Below are 17,961 nucleotides of genomic sequence, written 5' to 3'. Positions count from 1 at the left end.
TATATTTTAAAACTTAAGCAGTGTCTTTCTCTTGCACCACTGTTCCATATGTAGAAATTTCAGTAGCTGTAGAAGATTTTCCGGAGCTCAGGAGCAGAACCTGGCTTTGTATGGCTCCAGGATCAATTCACTGTTTTGTTTTGTTTTAAAAAATGGCCTCAAGTAGCAAGTGACTATTCTTGGGTTCTTCTGTTCATAAGCGATGGGAAAGTCTTTATCCTCCCGAGATCTTGGAAAGCTGAAGCCAATCAGAATAGAAAATAAAGGGCTGGATGGACAAATAATCTGAAAGGCAGCTTCAATGAGACCCCACTCCACTCCACCCAGTCTAGGATTCTGATTCTGCTCCTGTTAGGTTGATGAAGGAGGGTGCAAAAGATGAGCCAGGGCAATCTGTCACAAGCAGAACAACTTACTGAGGGCGACCTGGAATCTTTTAGAGTTGTCTAGAAACACCATCACTTGACCCACTGTTGCTCATCCTTATAAGTTTGGGCAGTTTTCCTTAAAATGCCCTATTTTGGCCAGAAGAGGATGAAGATGCAGCTGTCGAATCACCCTCGCATCCCATATGTCCTGAGTTCAAAACCTGATGCAGATTCAAGTTCCGCCTTCTCGACAGAAAGATCTGAGCTCACAAGGGATGCTTCCCTTTGTCTAAAGCATTTACCTCAGCTGATTCCTCCATGGCTTCACTGGTGAACAGCAAATTTTTGAATAATGACCAAAAAAGCTGTCTGCAGCATGGTGTTTTGCCAAATATATTTTCCTCGCCACCACCTACTGACTAATAAAACCCACTGTTGTTTAAGTCCATACACTTTTATGGCCTTCTCAAAGTGTATGGGCACATAATTCAGGATCTTGCTTCCTTAAGTGTGGATTCTCTGATGCTTAATAAGGTTCTCACCTGAACAGAAGCTTTTCCCACAGTCTGAGCATTTATAGGGGTTCTCCCCCGAATGAATCCTCTGGTGCCTAATGAGGTTTGAGCTCTGGCTGAACCCTTTCCCACAGTCCAAACATTTATACGGCCTCTCCCCAGTGTGGCTTCTCTGGTGTACCACAAGCTGCGATTTGGTGACAAAAGATTTCCCACAGTCCAAGCATTTAAATGGATTCCCCTTCATGTGGATTCTCTGATGCTTAAGAAGCTTCATCCTGGAACTGAATTTCTCCTCACAATCTGAACATGGGAACAACTTCTCTCCCTTGTGGGTTCTCTGGTGGACTGTCAGATGAGAGCTCTGGCTGAAACATTTCCCACAGACCGTGCACTTGTAGGGTCTCTCTCCTGTGTGTATTCTCTGATGGATGAGCAGATATGATTTGGATATGAAAGATTTCCCACAATCCAAACACTTAGTACTATTCCCGTTGTTGTTGTTGTTGTTATTGTTGTTGTTGTTATTGTTGTTGTGCAGCTTCTTTGTTGTGTGGATTCTCTTATGGGCAATAAGCTGGGAGCTCACCCTAAAGCCTTTCCTGGATGGTTTCTTCCCCACATGAGTTCTCTGATGAACAGTAAGGTGTGAATTCTGACTGAAGCTTTTGCCACAAACCAAACATTTGTAGGGTCTCTCTCCCGTGTGCATTCTCTCGTGTATGATAAGGTAGGACTTGAAAATGAAGGATTTGTTGCAGTAGGAACACTTATGGGCTTTCTTTGCCTCATGAATCCTCTTGTGTGCGATAAGGTGAGAGCTGACCCGGAAGCTTTTCCCACAGTCTGAGCAACATAATGACTTTTTTCCTTTGTGAGTCCTTTGATGAGCGGTAAGGTGGGAGCTCTGCCTGAAGCTTTTCCCACAGGCCAAACATTTGTATGGCCTCTCTCCCGTGTGGATTCTCTGGTGGGTCATGAGGTATGATTTGCCAAAGAAGGACTTCCCGCAGTACGAACACTTGTGGGTCCTCTTGGCTGTGTGGATTCTCTTGTGAGCAATAAGGTGGGAATGGCCTTTGAAGCTTTTCCCACAGTCAGAGCATATATAGAGGTTTCCTCTTGTGTGGATGCTCTGATGCTTAATAAGGTTTGTGCTCGAACTGAAACTTTTCCCACAGTCAGAGCACTGGAATGTCTTCACCCCAATGTGGGTTCGTTTATGAACATTAAGGTGCGAAATCTGGCTAAAACCTTTCCCGCAGGCCAAGCATTTGAACGGTCTCTCTCCTGTGTGGATTCTCTGATGGATGATAAAGTACGATTTGGTAAAGAAGGATTTCCCACAGTATGAACACTTATGGGGTTTCTTGGCTGCGTGGTTCCTCTTGTGAGCAATAAGGTGGGAATTCACCCTGAAGGTTTTCCCACATTCATAGCATTTATAGGGGCTCACTCCAGGGTGGATTATTTGATGTTGGATAAGGCTGATCCTGGAACTGAAGTTTTCTCCACACTCAGAACACTGGAATGATTTTCCTCTTTTGTGCGTTCGTTGGTGGACCTTAAGGTGAGCCTTCTGAATAAAGGCTTTCCCACATTCCACACATTTATAGGGTCTCTCTCCAGTATGAACTCGCCGATGAATTATGAGGTGTGATGCAGCAGGGAAGTTCTTCCCACAGTCTGAGCATGTGTGCGATTTCCTTCCTGCGTGGATTCTTTTGTGGGTGATAAAGTGAGAGTGCACCTTGAAGCTCTTCCCACACACTAAACATTTATATGGGGCCCCCTTCACATGGGTGCTCTGGTGTTTGGTAAGGTTGGCGCTGGAACAGAAGTTTTTCCCACAGTCAGAGCACTGGAACGGCTTCACTCCTGTGTGGATTCTCTCATGGACACTGAGGTTGGAACTCTGGGCAAAAGTCTTCCCACAGGCCAGGCACTTGAACGGCTTCTCTCCAGTGTGGGTTCTCTGATGATTGATAAGGTGTGCTTTGCCAATGAAGGATTTCCCACAGTCCGGGCACCTGTGTTGCTTCCTTTCCCCATGTCTTCTTTTACGAGAAATGCAGTGAGAGATCACCTTGAAGCTTTTCCCACCATCAGAGCATTTGTAGGGCTGCTCCACTGTGTTGGTTCTCTCACGTTTAATAGGGTCTGTCCTCTGCCTGAAGCGCCATCCATCAACCTTGAACATGCCCTTCTTCTTTGGCATGTGGATCCCCTGTGCTTCCCTGCTTTCCTCAAGGAGTTCATCACCCTCCCAAATCACACATGTTTCTGCTCTCTCTGGTGGGCCATTTTCCTCTTTCCTCTCAGGACGGTGCTCTTCCTGCTCATGAAAACATGAAGCCTTGCTTTCTTCTCTCCTTCCATTCGGAGTCCCGTTTGGGTAGGCTTGATAAAATCCTTCTGACTGGGGTGTCTCCGTCTCTGTGGCACTCACCCAATCTTCACCTGCCACAACAAAGGGGACATTTTAAACATGGCAGAAAAAAACAAATGAGTGCCCTGCTGGACTGGACCAATGGTCCACCTAGCCCAGCTTCCTGTTTCCTGTAGTTGGCCAATAAGATGCCTCTGGGAAGCACCCCAAGCAGCTGGCATTTAGAGGTACACTGCCTCTGCTCCTGAAGATCCATACAGCCATTCCACTATATCATCATCATCATCATCATCATCATCATCATCTGCCCAGCACCCCAAGGTTGCAGGTCGCCAGAGCAGCTATGTCACACTGGCCACGTGACCCGGAAGTGTCTGCGGACGGTGCCGGCTCCCAGCCTCTAGAGTGAGATGAGCGCACAACCCTAGAGTCTGTCAAGACTGGCCTGTACGGGCAGGGGTACCTTTACCTTTACCTTTACACCCCAAGGTTGCAGAGTGGCTTACAGCGTTAAAACAAAACACCAAAAGCAATTTATAGCAACTGACAATTGCTAAAAATAAGGTGGGTGCTAAAAATATAACATCTCATGATGCTGAGGTCCAGCTCCGAGGGCCTTCTGGCGGTTCCCTCACTGCAAGAAGTGAGGTTATAGGGAACCAGGCAGAGGGCCTTCTCGGTGTTGGCACCCACCCTGTGAATGCCCTCCCATCAGATGTCAAGGAAATAAACAACTATCTGACTTTTAGAAGACATCTGAAGGCAACCCTGTACAGGGAAGTAATTAATGTTTGATGTTTTATTGTGTTTTTAATATTCTGTTGGGAGCCGCCCAGAGTGGCTGGGGAAAGAAAGAAGGAAGAATGCAAGCCCAAATACTTGTCCTTCTCTCTTGTTCGCTCTCTCTCAGTCCCCACATGCACCACACATTTAAAGCAGTATCACACCACTTTAAACAGTCACGACTGCCCACAGAGAATCCAGGGAGGTGTAATTTTTTCAGGGTGCTGAGAGTTGCTAGGAGGCACCCCTGCACCCCCCCCAAGAGCTATGATTCCCAGAGTTCCCTGGTTGGAGGAATTGACTGCTAAACCACAAGATAAGGCTATCAACAGCTACTAGCAGAGATGATCATGCTCCCCCTCTGAGTACCAGTTGCTAAGAATCGGAAATGGGCAGGTGCTGTTCCACACAGGCCCTGTTTGCAGGCTTCTCATTGGGTCATAAGGTTGGCCATTGTGAGAACAGGATGCTGGGGTAGATGGGCCAATGGTAGAACTATTCTACCATTCTACTACTACAACTACTACTATTATTAATTGAATTTATATACCGCTGTATACCTGCAGGTCTCAGGGCGGTTTACAGACTAAAATATAAAACCACAAAATCAAAAATCAAAATAACAACACCCCCCCCCAAAAAAACCACATTTTAAAAGGGCATAGGAGGTCAATCAAATCAAACAAAGGCGAACTTTGTTCCACAGACGAGGAGCCACTGCAGAGAAGGCCCGTTCAGAGATGGAGAGAAATCCTTGTGAAAGTCACATAGATATTTTTTTTAAATTCTCCTTTGTTTAATTTATTTTACATGTTTCCTAGTCCTTGGTTACTTGCTACTGCTGTTTTCATGGAATCATAAAGTTGGAAGGGACCCCGAGGATCATCTAGTCCAACCCCCCGAAATGCAGAAATATGCAGCCGTTCCTTTTTGGGATTGAACCTGAGGCCACGCTCTAACCAACTGAGCTATCCAGCAGGTCTGGATGCAGAATCATAGAATCTTAAGAGTTGGAAGGGAGCCAAGGGTCATCTAGTCCAACTCCCCGCAATGATGGGGAGTGGGTGGTGGTGGCAGCAGAAATAGCTCCTTCCTATCCTGACACTTGCTTACTGCCACCTCTTTGTGTTTTACTTGTTTCCATGACCACTGCAATGGTCAACCACTGCCGTCGTTTTTACAGCAATTGGTTATTATACATTTTAAGGAGTAGACACAGAGTAGACCCACTGCAGGGACGCAGGTGGCGCTGTGGGTTAAACCAGAGAGCCTAGGACTTGCCAATCAGAAGGTCGTCGGTTCGAATCCCCGCGACGGGGTGAGCTCCCGTTGCTCGGTTCCTGCTCCTGCCAACCTAGCAGTTCGAAAGCACGTCAAAGTGCAAGTAGATAAATAGGTACTGCTCCGGCGGGAAGGTAAACGGCGTTTCCGTGCGCTGCTCTGGTTCGCCAGAAGTGGCTTAGTCCTGCTGGCCACATGACCCGGAAGCTGTGCGCTGGCTCCCTCGGCCAGTAAAGCGAGATGAGCACCACAACCCCAGAGTCGTCCGCGATTGGACCTAATGGTCAGGGGTCCCTTTACCTTTAGACCCACTGCAATTAGTGAACCTAAGTCAGTCATGCCCATTAAGTGTAATGGGCCTATTCTGAGGAGGACTAGGATGGGGCCTAGCCCATGGTTTTACTGTTGGCCAGACTCAGTTTGCTGAAGAGAAGCCACTGGTGTTGTTTTTCAGTGAAAATAAACAGTCATCCTCACCTAGTGAGGTGGCGTCGCTGTCGTCATCCTCCCTATTAGCCTCTGTGTAACCAGGGCTCTGCTCCCCATTCAGTGGGGTCTCTTCTTCCTCAGAGAAATCCAGAGCGACCTCTTCAATTGTTCCCAACTCCTGAAATAAATAAAATAAACAAATAAACAAATAAAAAATAAAATAAATAAAATATAATAATAATAATAATAATATTCTTTTACCCCACCCATCTGACTGGGTTGCCCTAGAAAAGAAAGATAAGATCCCCCTTCAAGTGTAGCCTGGAGGGATTGGCTCTACCGTTGGGCAGAGTGAGGCCTCCTCCTCAGCTGGTGCTGTGGGGCCAAAAGGACACCTGCCTTGTTCAAGCAGTCATGGCCTTCACACACTAACATGGAACCTCTATTAGGATTTTTATGCCAAGATCCCTTCCAATATTGATCTAACCAGTGCTATTTTTCTAGAAAGAGATGCGGGAACTCACCACTCTCTTAGAACGGCAATGGCTCCCGCCTGAGAGGTGTCGAAACTGAGTTCCAGCTGAAGAAAAACCCTGGATATTAGCTCACTTCCTTCCTCACATGCCCCATGCCTCATCTTTTACTCCACAAACTTGCTTACTTCTCTTAAATTCCTTGAACTCTTAAGAGCGTGCTTATGTCGTTTCCCAGTGCGTGTTTCATGGTTTTATTTGGTCTTTATTTTTACGACATTTTTTGGTACACATGCCTGACAGGCTAAGCCTTTCTGGCCAACCAAACTGAGTTAAATGGACAACTTTATCAAGACTCTTTACTTTTAGAGCATAATTCCAGGGTTTGTCCATATAAAGGTTTCTAAATACACTGGGAGAGCCAGTGTAGTGTAGTAGTCAGTGAGAGAGACCAGGGTTCAAATGCAGCCATGCAACTCACTGGCCGACCTGGCGCCAATCCCTGTCTCTCAGTCTAACCTCCCTCACAGGGTGTTTGTGAGGATAAAATAAGGAGGGGAGAACCTTGAGCTCCTTGGAGGAAAAGGCGGTCTATCTATAAATACCGTATTTTTCACTCTATAGGACGCACTTTCCCCCCTCCAAAAATGAAGGGGAAATGTGTGTGCGTCCTATGGAGCGAATGCAGGCTCCTTGGCTTCAGCGATAGCAACGCAAAGCCTCCGAAGCACAGAGGGAGCGCTCCCTCCGCGCTCCAGAGGCTACGCGTTGCTTTCACTAAAGCTGCCTGAAGCCCCCAGAGCGCAGGGAACTCCCACTGCGCTCCGGGGGCTTCAGGCAGCTATCCGTAAGCCTTCAGAGCACAGCAGGAGTTCCCGCTGCGCTCCGAAGGCTTGCGGATAGCTGCCTGAAGCCTAGATAGCGAGAGGAAGCCTAGATAGCACACCGATCACTCTTGCTCTCCAGGCTTCGCTTCACTGGAGAGGCACTGCACAGTTTTCCCTCTCTGTGCGGCGCCCCTTCAGTGAAGCGGGAGGAGAAATGGAAGGGGCTCCGTTTCTCCTGCTGCTTCGCTGAAGGGGTGCTGAGCAGAGAGGGGGAGAATATTTTTTTTCCTGTTCTCCCCCTCCTATGGTCTGGTGTGTCCTATGGTCCGGTGCGTCCTATGGAGCGAAAAATACGGTAAATACAGTGAATCACCGCCCACCCCCCCAAAAAAAAGCAGTGGAAAAGAGCGTCTAGAAACCTGAACAAGGAACAAACCATACTGCAACTTTTTGTTGCAGAGCATGCAACCCCCCTCTCCTCTGCCTAGGATATTTGTCTGCTTTCATCATACCTGAACAAGCTCATCAGGCATTGCTGTCGAAAGCAGGGGTGTAACCTTGAAGAGAGAAGCTTATGGCCAAGCTGGAAAATCTAGACTCTCACCTGCTCTTCCCAACTCTCTCCAGCATGTGCCCTCTGCAGGAAGTCCTCGGCCAGGGCCACCGCCTGGGAGCAGGTCTCCGGCCCATGTTCCCCAACCCAGCTCTGCATCTCGGGCGGCAGGATGCTCAGGAACTGCTCCAGGATCAGCAGCTCCAGGATCTGCTCCTTGGAGTGCCTCTCCGCCTTCAGCCACTGACCGCACAGCTGCTGGAGCCGCCCGTAAACGCCTCTTGGCCCCTCGGCCTCCTGGTAGCAGAAGCGGCGGAAGTTCTGGCGCTGCCTCTCCCTGATGATGGCGTCCCCACGCAAGATGGCCGCCTTGACCTTGTCGTAGTTAATCCTGTCTCTGGTGTCCAGGTTGCTGAAGATCTGCTCAGCTTCCCCGCTGAGGGCTGGCAGAAGATGGACCATCCAGTCATCTCGGGGCCACCGGCACGCTTCTGCCACTTGCTCAAAGGAGGCCAGGAAAGACTTGCTGTTGTCCCACGGGGTGGGTTCCTCCAGGATCTGTGGTGGGTATTCCAGGGTCTTCAGAAAGTCCTGCCACTGGCTTTCCCAAAGCAGCCCGTTGCCAGTTTCCTGGTCTCCGGGAGGCCTCTGCAGGAATTTGCGGATGCTTCCAGCCTGGATGATGTAAGGGGTTTCTTCCAACCCTTCCCCCGAGGTGGAATCCGAGGTATCCTCCTCCTCCATTTTGATCTGCTGGGGGACTCCTTGCTCAAGCTCTGCATGGAACCGCAGGCCAAAGCCAGACTGTGTCCCTTCCCTGACGGCCATCTTGTCTCGGGCCCAGAATGGCCTCATCCGAGTTCAGTCTCCCTCTTTATCCCAGAGAACTTCTCGCTTCCTCACTGAAAGTCAGAACAAATATCCAGCCTCTGGCTCTGTCTTGGTCCTTAGATCCAGTTTGCCATGTTAAGGTGGATGGGTGCCATTCAACAGGCAGCAGAGATGAATCGGGGCTTCTTCTTGGCTAACATTTAGCTAGGTAGACATTCCAGATGAGCAGGAAGGGCTCTCTCTGGTATGGGAGAAAAGTAAACCAGAAATGAGAATAACTGCTATGATCTTTCATTTATACCCCTCCTTTCTTCCAAAAAGCTCAAGACAGTGACATGGTTCTTCCCCTCTCCATTTTGTCCTCGCAACAACCCTGTGAAGTAGGCCAGGAAAGAGGATATTGGACAGGACACAGATCAGGAGTGGGGAACTTTTGGCCCTCCAGATGTTGCTGAACTTTAAATCCTATCAGCCCTGGCAAACACGGCCAGTAGCTAGGGATGATGGGAGTTCGAATTCAGCATCAGCTGGAGGGTCACAGGTTCTTTCACACCTGATACTGATTTTAAAAAGTGGCAAGGCAGGATTTTAAAAACCTTATAAATGTATAGATCTCTATATAAACTTCAAATTAGATTCTGGGCATGCGAGATGTCAGAGGAGTATAAAATTATGCACGGTTGTGGACTCTCCTTCCTTGGAAGTTTTTAAGCAGAGGATGAATAGCCATTTGTCATGGGTGCTTTAGCTGAGATTCCTGCATTGCAGAGGGTTGGACTAGATGGCCCTTGGCGTCCCTTCCAATTCTGTAATTCTATAAAAGTGGATAGAAAGAGATTTCTCTCTCTCATAACACTAGAAATTGCAGACATGCGAAGGAGGAGTTTGGGAGATTCAGAAAAGGCAAAAGAATAGAGTTAAACCATGTTATCCGCTCCCAATGATGATTTATGGCTACAAAAGGAAATCAGGCAAGTTCATGGAAGGTATGGCTATGAACGGCCACTAACTCTGTCTCCACAATGCGAGGCAGAAACTCTTCTGAATGCCAAGGAAAAGAGAAAGGATAGCCAAGGCAAAGCCTGCACAAATTTCCTGCTGCTCCACGCCTGCCAGAGTTGATAGAAACGTTTTGCCAGAACCTTGGGAGCCGTGGGCAGTCTCTGGTTCATTTGCTCCATTGCCAAATCAATACTCTTGTTTAGAACAGCGCAAATGTCTTGGAAACGTGGCAGAATTGCAGCTCAGCGCCGCGCTAGGAAACCTTGGATTAGAGCAGCAGCAATAGGGAACCATCTTTTATTTGCTATTATTATCTCCAGACTGAGGTTTCACATTCTCTGACAGGCAGGCAGCCTTCCTGGAAAGGGGTTCTCCCATGACAGAAGTGGGCGTGACCAAAGTAAAAAAATGGGTGTGGCAAAGGAGGCGACTCTTTCCTTTGAAGATCAGGGCACATTCCAGCCATGCAAGAACCCAGAGATTTTGACACCTACACGCTCGCCTGCCATCCAGGAAAGCAAGAGGCATTTTCAGAATTTTGTGGCACATTCCAGATGGGAGGTTCAGAACATGGCCAGTGAGAAGTGTGGCCTGGGGAGAGCCAAGGGCCAGACAGAGAAGCCCACGTTAAACCTTCCTAGCAGGGCCTGAGGGATGCGGGTGGCGCTGTGGGGCAAACCACAGAGCCTAGGACTTGCCGATCAGAAGGTTGGTGGTTCGAATCCCCGCGACGGGGTGAGCTCCCATTGTCCGGTCCCTGCTCCTGCCAACCTAGCAGTTCGAAAGCACGTCAAAGTGCAAGTAGATAAATAGGTACCGCTCTGGCGGGAAGGTAAATGGCGTTTCCGTGCGCTGCTCTGGTTCGCCAGAAGCGGCTTAGTCATGCTGGCCACATGACCTGGAAGCTGTACACTGGCTCCCTTGGCCAATAAAGTGAGATGAGTGCCGCAACCCCAGAGTCGGTCACGACTGGTCAGGGGTCCCTTTACCTTTACCTAGCAGGGCCTGATATCACCTCACCCTCGATTTAGAACCACCTGTATTACATTCAATAGTCTATGGGTTTCCCCCCCGTTGTGCAAGCTTCAGAAGATGTGTAATATCTCTGGTGAGGGACACATTGTGCTCCTTCTGGGGCAGTTTGTGCACCTCTGGTCTCCACCTGCACTCAGCTCTCACCTGTGGCTCCTAGAAGCTGTCAGCATGCGACAGCGGCCACAATCCCAGGGAACGGCTTCGAATAGCCATCTAAACCAGGTGAGGGCAGCTGACGGGCCTCAAACCCTCAGTGAGTTAGGAACTTTCCCTGCATGTGCAGACAGGCTCCGGCAGATTGAGCGGACGAGACTAATCATGGGCCAATGGTCAAAAAGGCAGTTTCTGCACGTGCTGTAGAGGGAAGTGAGGGGCAGAGGGGGATTGTCCAACCAGGAAGGAAGCCCATTTAGGAGAAGGGAAACTCAGATCCTAAGTCCCCACTGCCTTGAAGGATATCTTCGGGAAAAGAAAAGGCCCAGGAGTAAACCCTACACAAATCTGGAGTGGAGTCCCTAAGACAGTTGAATGGTGTCTTGTACAGTGGTACCTCTGGTTGCGAACGGGATCCGTTCCGAAGCCCCGTTCGCAACATGAGCAGAATGCAACCCGCGTCTGCACATGTTGCGATACGCTGCTTCTGCACATGCGCGTGACATCATTTTGAGTGTCTGCGCATGTGCAAGCGGCGAAACCCGGAAGTAACCTTTTCCAGTAATGAAAAAAATTAACCTGAAGCAAACGTAACAAGAGGTATGACTGCACAGCTCTGTCCTGCAACTCCTGCAGCCCAGCTGGTGTCAAATGTGTTGCTCTGCTTTCCTTTGGACCACGTCAGCGAGGCTGAGGGGGGTCTTGTCGTCCGGGCAGCCAGGACCTCCAGACACACTGCCCAGGCTTGAACCCCGGAGAGGTTACTTTGGTACTGCTAACGCAGTGGTCTGACTTCACCGAGACAGAAAAGGTCTACAGTGGTACCTCGCAAGACGAATGCCTCGCAAGACGAAAGGGTTTTTGGTTTTTTGAGTTGCTTCGCAAGACAAATTTCCCTATGGGCTTGCTTCGCAAGACGAAAACGTCTTGCAAGTTTGTTTCCTTTTTCTTAAAACCGTTAATACCCAGGGTGCATTGCTTGAAGAGGTGCAGCTGCGACTTGACTTCGAGGAGCAACTCATAGCACGCGGTGTGGTGCTATGAGTTGCTCCTCCTATGGGAAACCGTGCTTCACAAGACGAAAAATTCGCAAGACGAAAAAACTCGCAGAACGAATTACTTTCATCTTGCGAGGCACCACTGTACATCTCTATTCCACTGGGCTGCTACAACAAAATCAAACCAATGAATGTTTGTGCTTTGGTCAGGATTTGGCCTGGTGTGCAGTGATGCTCACCGGCTCACCAGATAAACAGTATGGTGTGGTTACAGAAATACCAAGAACTAACTTAGTTGGTCTTTAAGGTGCTACTGGAAGGAAAAAATTTTTTTGTTTTGAGTATGGTGCGGGTGTGACTTTGGGAACTGGTGCCAATTTGCAAAAAGACCTTGGCAGACCTTTGGGGAGGGGGCTTGAAAGGCTGATTCACCCCTGGCCACCATCCTGGGTTATATATTCCACACTTGCACATAGTCCAGGCACCCCCAAACTTGGCCCTCCAGATGTTTTGGGACTACAATTCCCAGCATCCCTGACCACTGGTCCTGTTAGCTAGGGATGATGGGAACTGTAGTCCCAAAACATCTGGAGACCCGAGTTTGGGGATGCCTGACATAGTCCCACTCCTCAGCTGATGGGTGGACACTGTAAGAGCAGCCCTGCAGGATCAGGCCCAACACCCGGCTTTCACAGAGGCTAACCAGATGCCCCAATGGGAAACCGACAAGTGGGACCTGAGGGCAACAGCCACACTCTCCACGCTTCTGAATTCCAGCAGCTGTTATTCAGGGGCACAGGCTGCCTCCTAACAGCAGAGGTCGAGGATCACCATTGTGGCAGCAACCACTGGTAGCCTTATCTTGCCTGAATGTGGCTGATCACCTTTTAAAGCTTGGTGGCCATGAGAGAGCAATACAGTGGTACCTCGGGTTACATACGCTTCAGGTTACAGACTCCATTAACCCAGAAATAGCATCTTGGGTTAAGAACTTTGCTTCAGGATAAGAACAGAAATCGTGCTCTGGCGGTGCGGCGGCAGCAGGAGGCCCCATTAGCTAAAGTGGTGCTTCAGGTTAAGAACAGTTTCAGATTAAGAACGGACCTCCAGAACGAATTAAGTACTTAACCTGAGGTACCACTGTATATAAAACACATGCATACATACATGCCACTGCTATCAAAATCGGGGACACAGAAAAAAATAGCTGGGCCCCCCAAAACCAGATCTTCAAACTGAAGCCCAACCTTTCATTTTGGAGGGTAAGTGCACAGCAACAAAATTTCGGGCAAAGCTCCACCCTGCTGAAACCCCCTCTTCTGCATCATTTAAAAAGGCGTGGGAGTCCTTTCCTCGGTTTGCACGGGGCCAACCCTGCTTGCGCCTCCGTTTGCTTAACAGCAGTTCTCTTTTAGGGAAGTTTTATAATGTTTGATATTTGATTGTGTTTTTCCTATTCTGTTGGAAGCCGCCCAGAGTGGCTGGGGAGGCCCGGCCAGATGGGCGGGGTATAAGTAATAAATTTATTTAATAATATTTTGCTTAAGTCTTTAAATGCCTTGGTGGCTTCTTTGTTCTTGGCGCTTTCCCCTTTTATTCCCTGGCTTCAGCGGCTGATTTTGCGGGGAGAAACTTGAACGCCAAGGGAGCAGTTGGAAGAAGAAAAAGAGGAAGAGAAAAGCTTCCCCTGTTGGATTTCTGCCTGCCATCCAGCTGTCAGAAAGCGCAGAACCCCCAGAGAGGAGAAAGGCTGGCTCCCTCCAATGCTGCGTACTCACCATCCTCGCCTCTACATCGCAAGCCGCTTTCCCTCGCTCGGCTCCTTCCTCCATTCATCCGCCGCTGAAGGCAATTCAAACAGGAAGGAACTTTCGCGTTTTTTCTCTCTCGCCCCCTTTCCCCAAACAGACACGTTCTTCCGGCGCCTCTCTAGGAGCCGCAGCTCGTTCTCCTTAACCCTTAGCGAGCCGCGATGAAGAGCTGCGTGCGATGGAAGCTGCGGATTATTATCTCATCCAAAACCTCGTAAAAAGGCGCGGAGTCTTCAGGAGGATTGTAAAAAGATATATAAGGAAGATATATAAGCAAGCAGGCGGAGGAAAGGGATGAAATAAACAAACCCAGAGGGTTGTGGGTGGGGCAAATGCTATTTGAATAAATTTCACCAAGGAAATGATCAGAAACAAAATTTGCAAATATTCACAGGTCCCTGGTTTGCAGGCTTCCCTGAGGCATCTGATTTCCTAACTGGGTGCCGTAGGATTGGTTAAACGAGATTTGCCTGTGGCCTCATCTCGCAGAGACACACAAACACCCGGCGAAATAAATGGAAATTACGGTAAAAGTGTGTAACTCTAGCAGGATGCTGCTCATCATTTATATTTAAACTTGTTTAAATTGAAACAAAAAAATTTTTTTCTTTCCAGTAGCACCTTAAAGACCAACTAAGTTAGTTCTTGGTATGAGCTTTCGTGTGCATGCACACTTCTTCAGATACCTGTTTAAATTGTTTAAACTGAGTTTAAATTAAATTGTTTAAATTGAGTTACTTGTATTCCTCCTCCATTTATTGCTTATTATTAAGGCAAATTTCAAGGCTTGTTTTCTCCGGCTCAGGAGGGTAGGACTCAAACCAAAGGCTTAAAGTTACAAGAAGGGAGATTCCGACATAGGGGGAAACTTTCTGACAGTAAGAGCTGTCCGACAGTGGAATGGATTCCTTTGGGAGGTGATGGACTCTTTTTCCTTGGAAGTTTTTAAGCAGAGGTTGGAGGGCCATCTGTCACGGATGCTTTTGTTTTGTGTTTTGACATTAGCAGTCTTGTACTTTAATAACCTGAAATACTGCAAAAGTGTGCTCCACCCTCCCGCACCCAACCTGGCCTGCACCCCTTGCCATAGCTGTCAACTTTTCTCTTTTCTTGCGAGGAATCCTATTCGGAATAAGGGAATTTCCCTTAAAAAAAGCTATGCCCCTCACCCCAATCGTGTCTCCAGCCCCACACCCCATCCCGTTCTTTCCCATTTCAATGGGGCCACCGCAAAGCCGTTCCAATGAGAAAATGGAAGAGTAATGAAATTCCCTCTATACAAGATTGGATCCAAAAGCTGACAAAATATGCAGAATTAGATGGTCTATCAGAAAAAATAAAGAATAAATCGAAACAGGGATTTGTTTCAAAATGGGAGGTTTTCAAAGTATATTTGAAATACAAATATAGTAGTTTAAACTCGGTTGCAGCATTCATGGAACTTCAGTAATAGTTGCAAGGCAGATATAACAATTAAGATTGTTAAGTTGTGGGTGTACATATCAAATGACACAGCGATTCTTCAAACAGCTCTTGTTTATTCACAGGCACAGAACAGAACTGAACTGAAGGGTTCAGCCAGCCTGCTTATATAGAGCTCCACTACAATGCAACAGTACAACTTTCTGTAACTATCCAATCACTGAACATCACTTTCAATTCCTTATTTGCATATGTGGACCTGAGTGAAAACTATCTACAGTATCCCCCAGGGTGAGAACTTCAGAACATAACAAAGATATATTAAGAAAAAGTTTAATAATGATAAAAGTGTGTACTGGCAATAAGTTATATAAAATCGAAATATGGAATAGCCGGAGGTTGGGTCTTTAGTGTTAAGACCAATTTATGTCTTATTGTTTGTTAAGAAAATTCAGTATTTATTGCTGTTCTTGTGTGTAATTTGGTATTTGTGTTTTCTCTTTTTTCTTTTCTTGTTGTCTCAATAATAATAAAAAGCTGTCCCTATGAGATTTGGCCAAGTGGGGTAAGGTAGGCCCATAAGGGGCAGACAGGAACCACTCCAAATCTGTGAGCAGCTTCCCTCCCCAAAAAAACTCTGCCCCAGCCCACCAACCTGGCAGTTCCCTCCGGAACCAGTAAATTGTGTATTTGCGTAAAAAGGTCCCCCCACTCCCAGAGGTTGAGGTGTGTGTGTGTTGTAAAACCAAGTCCTGATTCCACCCCAAAAAGGCACATGCTGTGTTAGTAGGCCCCCTTTCTCCCGCCACCCCAAAAAGATGGCTCTACATGCGAACACCCCTTCCTGCAATGCTAGTGCCCCCATCCACATTTCACATCTGCGGGAAAACGGATGCTCTAGTTGAGAATCCTGCATTGCAGGGGGTTGGACTAATAATAATAATAATAATAATAATAATAATAATAATTTTTATTTATACCCCGCCCTCCCCAGCCAAGACCGGGCTCAGGGCGGCTAACATCCAATAATAAAAACAAGTTGATTAAAATACAATTTTAAAAACAAGATTAAAATACAACATTAAAACATTAGGATGCAGCCTCTTCACAGGAGGAGAAAGGAAAAAGAAAGAGGGGGAGGGAATCAAACTGACTCCAAGCCAAAGGCCAGGCGGAACAACTCTGTCTTACAGGCCCTGCCGAAAGAAATCAGATCCCGCAGGGCCCTGGTCTCATGAGGCAGAGCGTTCCACCAGGCCGGAGCCAGTGTTGAAAAGGCCCTGGCTCTGGTTGAGGCTAATCTAACTTCCTTAGGGCCCAAGACCTCTAGGGTGTTGCTATTTATGGACCTTAAGGTCCTCCATGGGGCATACCATGAGAGGCAGTCCTGTAGGTACAAGGGTCCTAGGCCGTGAAGGACTAGATGGCTCTAGGGGTCCCTTCCAACTCTACAATTCTCTGCAATGCTCTCAACAATGTCCCACTGGAGCATACAGTAATGCAGAGGTAAGGAACCTTTTTCGGCCCAAGCGCCTCATTCTCTTGTAAACAACCTTCTGGGGGCCAGGTGACAGTGTGAGCTTGGGCCAAAGTCAAAAGCAGATGGAGCCAAGAATGCAGGTTTTGCCTTTGCTGGGCCCTAATAGTAATACTAATAATACTAATAATAATATGCTTTTGAATTATGGTGCTGGAGGAGACTCTTGAGAGTCCCATGGACTGCAAGAAGATCAAACCTCTCCATTCTGAAGGAAATCAGCCCTGAGTGCTCACTGGAAGGACAGATCCTGAAGCTGAGGCTCCAAGACTTTGGCCACTTAATGAGAAGAGAAGACTCCCTGGAAAAGACCCTGATGTTGGGAAAGATGGAGGGCACAAGGAGAAGGGGACGACAGAGGACGAGATGGTTGGATAGTGTTCTCGAAGCTACCAGCATGAGTCTGACCAAACCGCAGGAGGCAGTGGAAGACAGGAGTGCCTGGCGTGCTCTGGTCCAGGGGGTCACGAAGAGTCGGACACAACTAAACGACTAAACAACAACAACTATTTATTTATACCCCACCCATCTGGCTGGGTTTCCCCAGCCACTCTGGGCAGCTCCCCACAAAATATTAAAAATACAATAAAACATCAACCATTAAAAACTTCCCTAAACAGGGCTGCCTTTTATTTCCTTGACATCTGATGGGATGGCATTCCACGAGGCAGGCGCCACTACCGAGAAGGCCCTCTGCCTGGTCCCAGTGTGGCCTGGAGCCAGTGTGGTGTAGTGGTTAAGAGCGGTAGTCTCGTAACCTGGGGAACCGGGTTCGCGTCTCCGCTCCTCCACATGCAGCTGCTGGGTGACCTTGGGCCAGTCACACTTCTCTGAAGTCTCTCAGCCCCACTCACCTCACAGAGTCTTTGTTGTGGGGGAGGAAGGGAAAGGAGATTGTTAGCCGCTTTGGGACTCCTTAAAAGGGAGTGAAAGGCGGGATATCAAATGCAAACTCTTCTTCTTCGTCCCTTGTAACCTTACTTCTCGCAGTGAGGGAACTGCCAGAAGGCTCTTGGAGCTGGACCTCAGGTCTGGGCTGAACGATGGGGGTGCTTGCTTCCCACTGAGGCATCTGATTAGCCACTGGGAAGTGGGAAGGAAGCTGGACTAGACTATTGGCCTGATCCTGCAGCCAGGCTCTCGCTGGGTTTTAATGTTAGGCTAGTTTCTGCACATGCTCTCACATACATGCTTCTATCTCCTCTCCATGCAAGCAAGAGGCACGCTCAGAGTTCAAGGACTCGTTCCAGTCAGGCGAAATTATCAAGGACTATGCGGAGCAGAGCCAGCGAGGAAATGTGGCCTGGGGGAGAGGTCCAGAGAGCTGCATTCCTCAGGTTTCTCGACCTTGAAGCAAAGCCTTTCCTGCAATTTAATTTCCGTGCTGGAGAAAAAAAGCGCTTTAGTTGAATGAATGTGTGACTTCCATATAGCCGTGAAGAGCCCTGCCGGGAAATAAAAATCACACTGGTTCCCCTACTTATGGAGCCTCTTCTCTTTATTGCATCCCCCCAAACATACATCCAGAGTCTTAAAAATGGGGCAGGGACCCAT

At 48.1% G+C, this 17,961-nt stretch overlaps 1 protein-coding gene and 1 long non-coding RNA gene across 2 annotated transcripts in view; both read right to left on the bottom strand.

Annotated features, from left to right (window-relative positions):
- The window catches only part of LOC128409316 (uncharacterized), a 43,515-nt gene that overhangs the window by 3,652 nt on the left and 21,902 nt on the right, over positions 1–17,961 (bottom strand). The window lies entirely within an intron of this gene.
- LOC128409198 (zinc finger protein 585B-like) lies at positions 132–8,543 on the bottom strand. Its single transcript, XM_053379440.1, has 3 exons — positions 7,670–8,543; positions 5,814–5,943; positions 132–3,343 (listed from the first exon to the last, which is right to left on the bottom strand). Exons 1-3 carry the CDS (start codon positions 8,471–8,473, stop codon positions 873–875), a joined length of 3,405 nt encoding a protein of 1,134 aa, XP_053235415.1. The 5' UTR covers positions 8,474–8,543; the 3' UTR covers positions 132–872.

The sequence above is a fragment of the Podarcis raffonei genome, chromosome 2 (assembly GCF_027172205.1).
Source record: "Podarcis raffonei isolate rPodRaf1 chromosome 2, rPodRaf1.pri, whole genome shotgun sequence".
NCBI lineage: Eukaryota > Metazoa > Chordata > Lepidosauria > Squamata > Lacertidae > Podarcis > Podarcis raffonei.
Note: the sequence above shows the minus strand (reverse complement) of the source record. Positions and strands in the feature narration are given on the sequence as shown.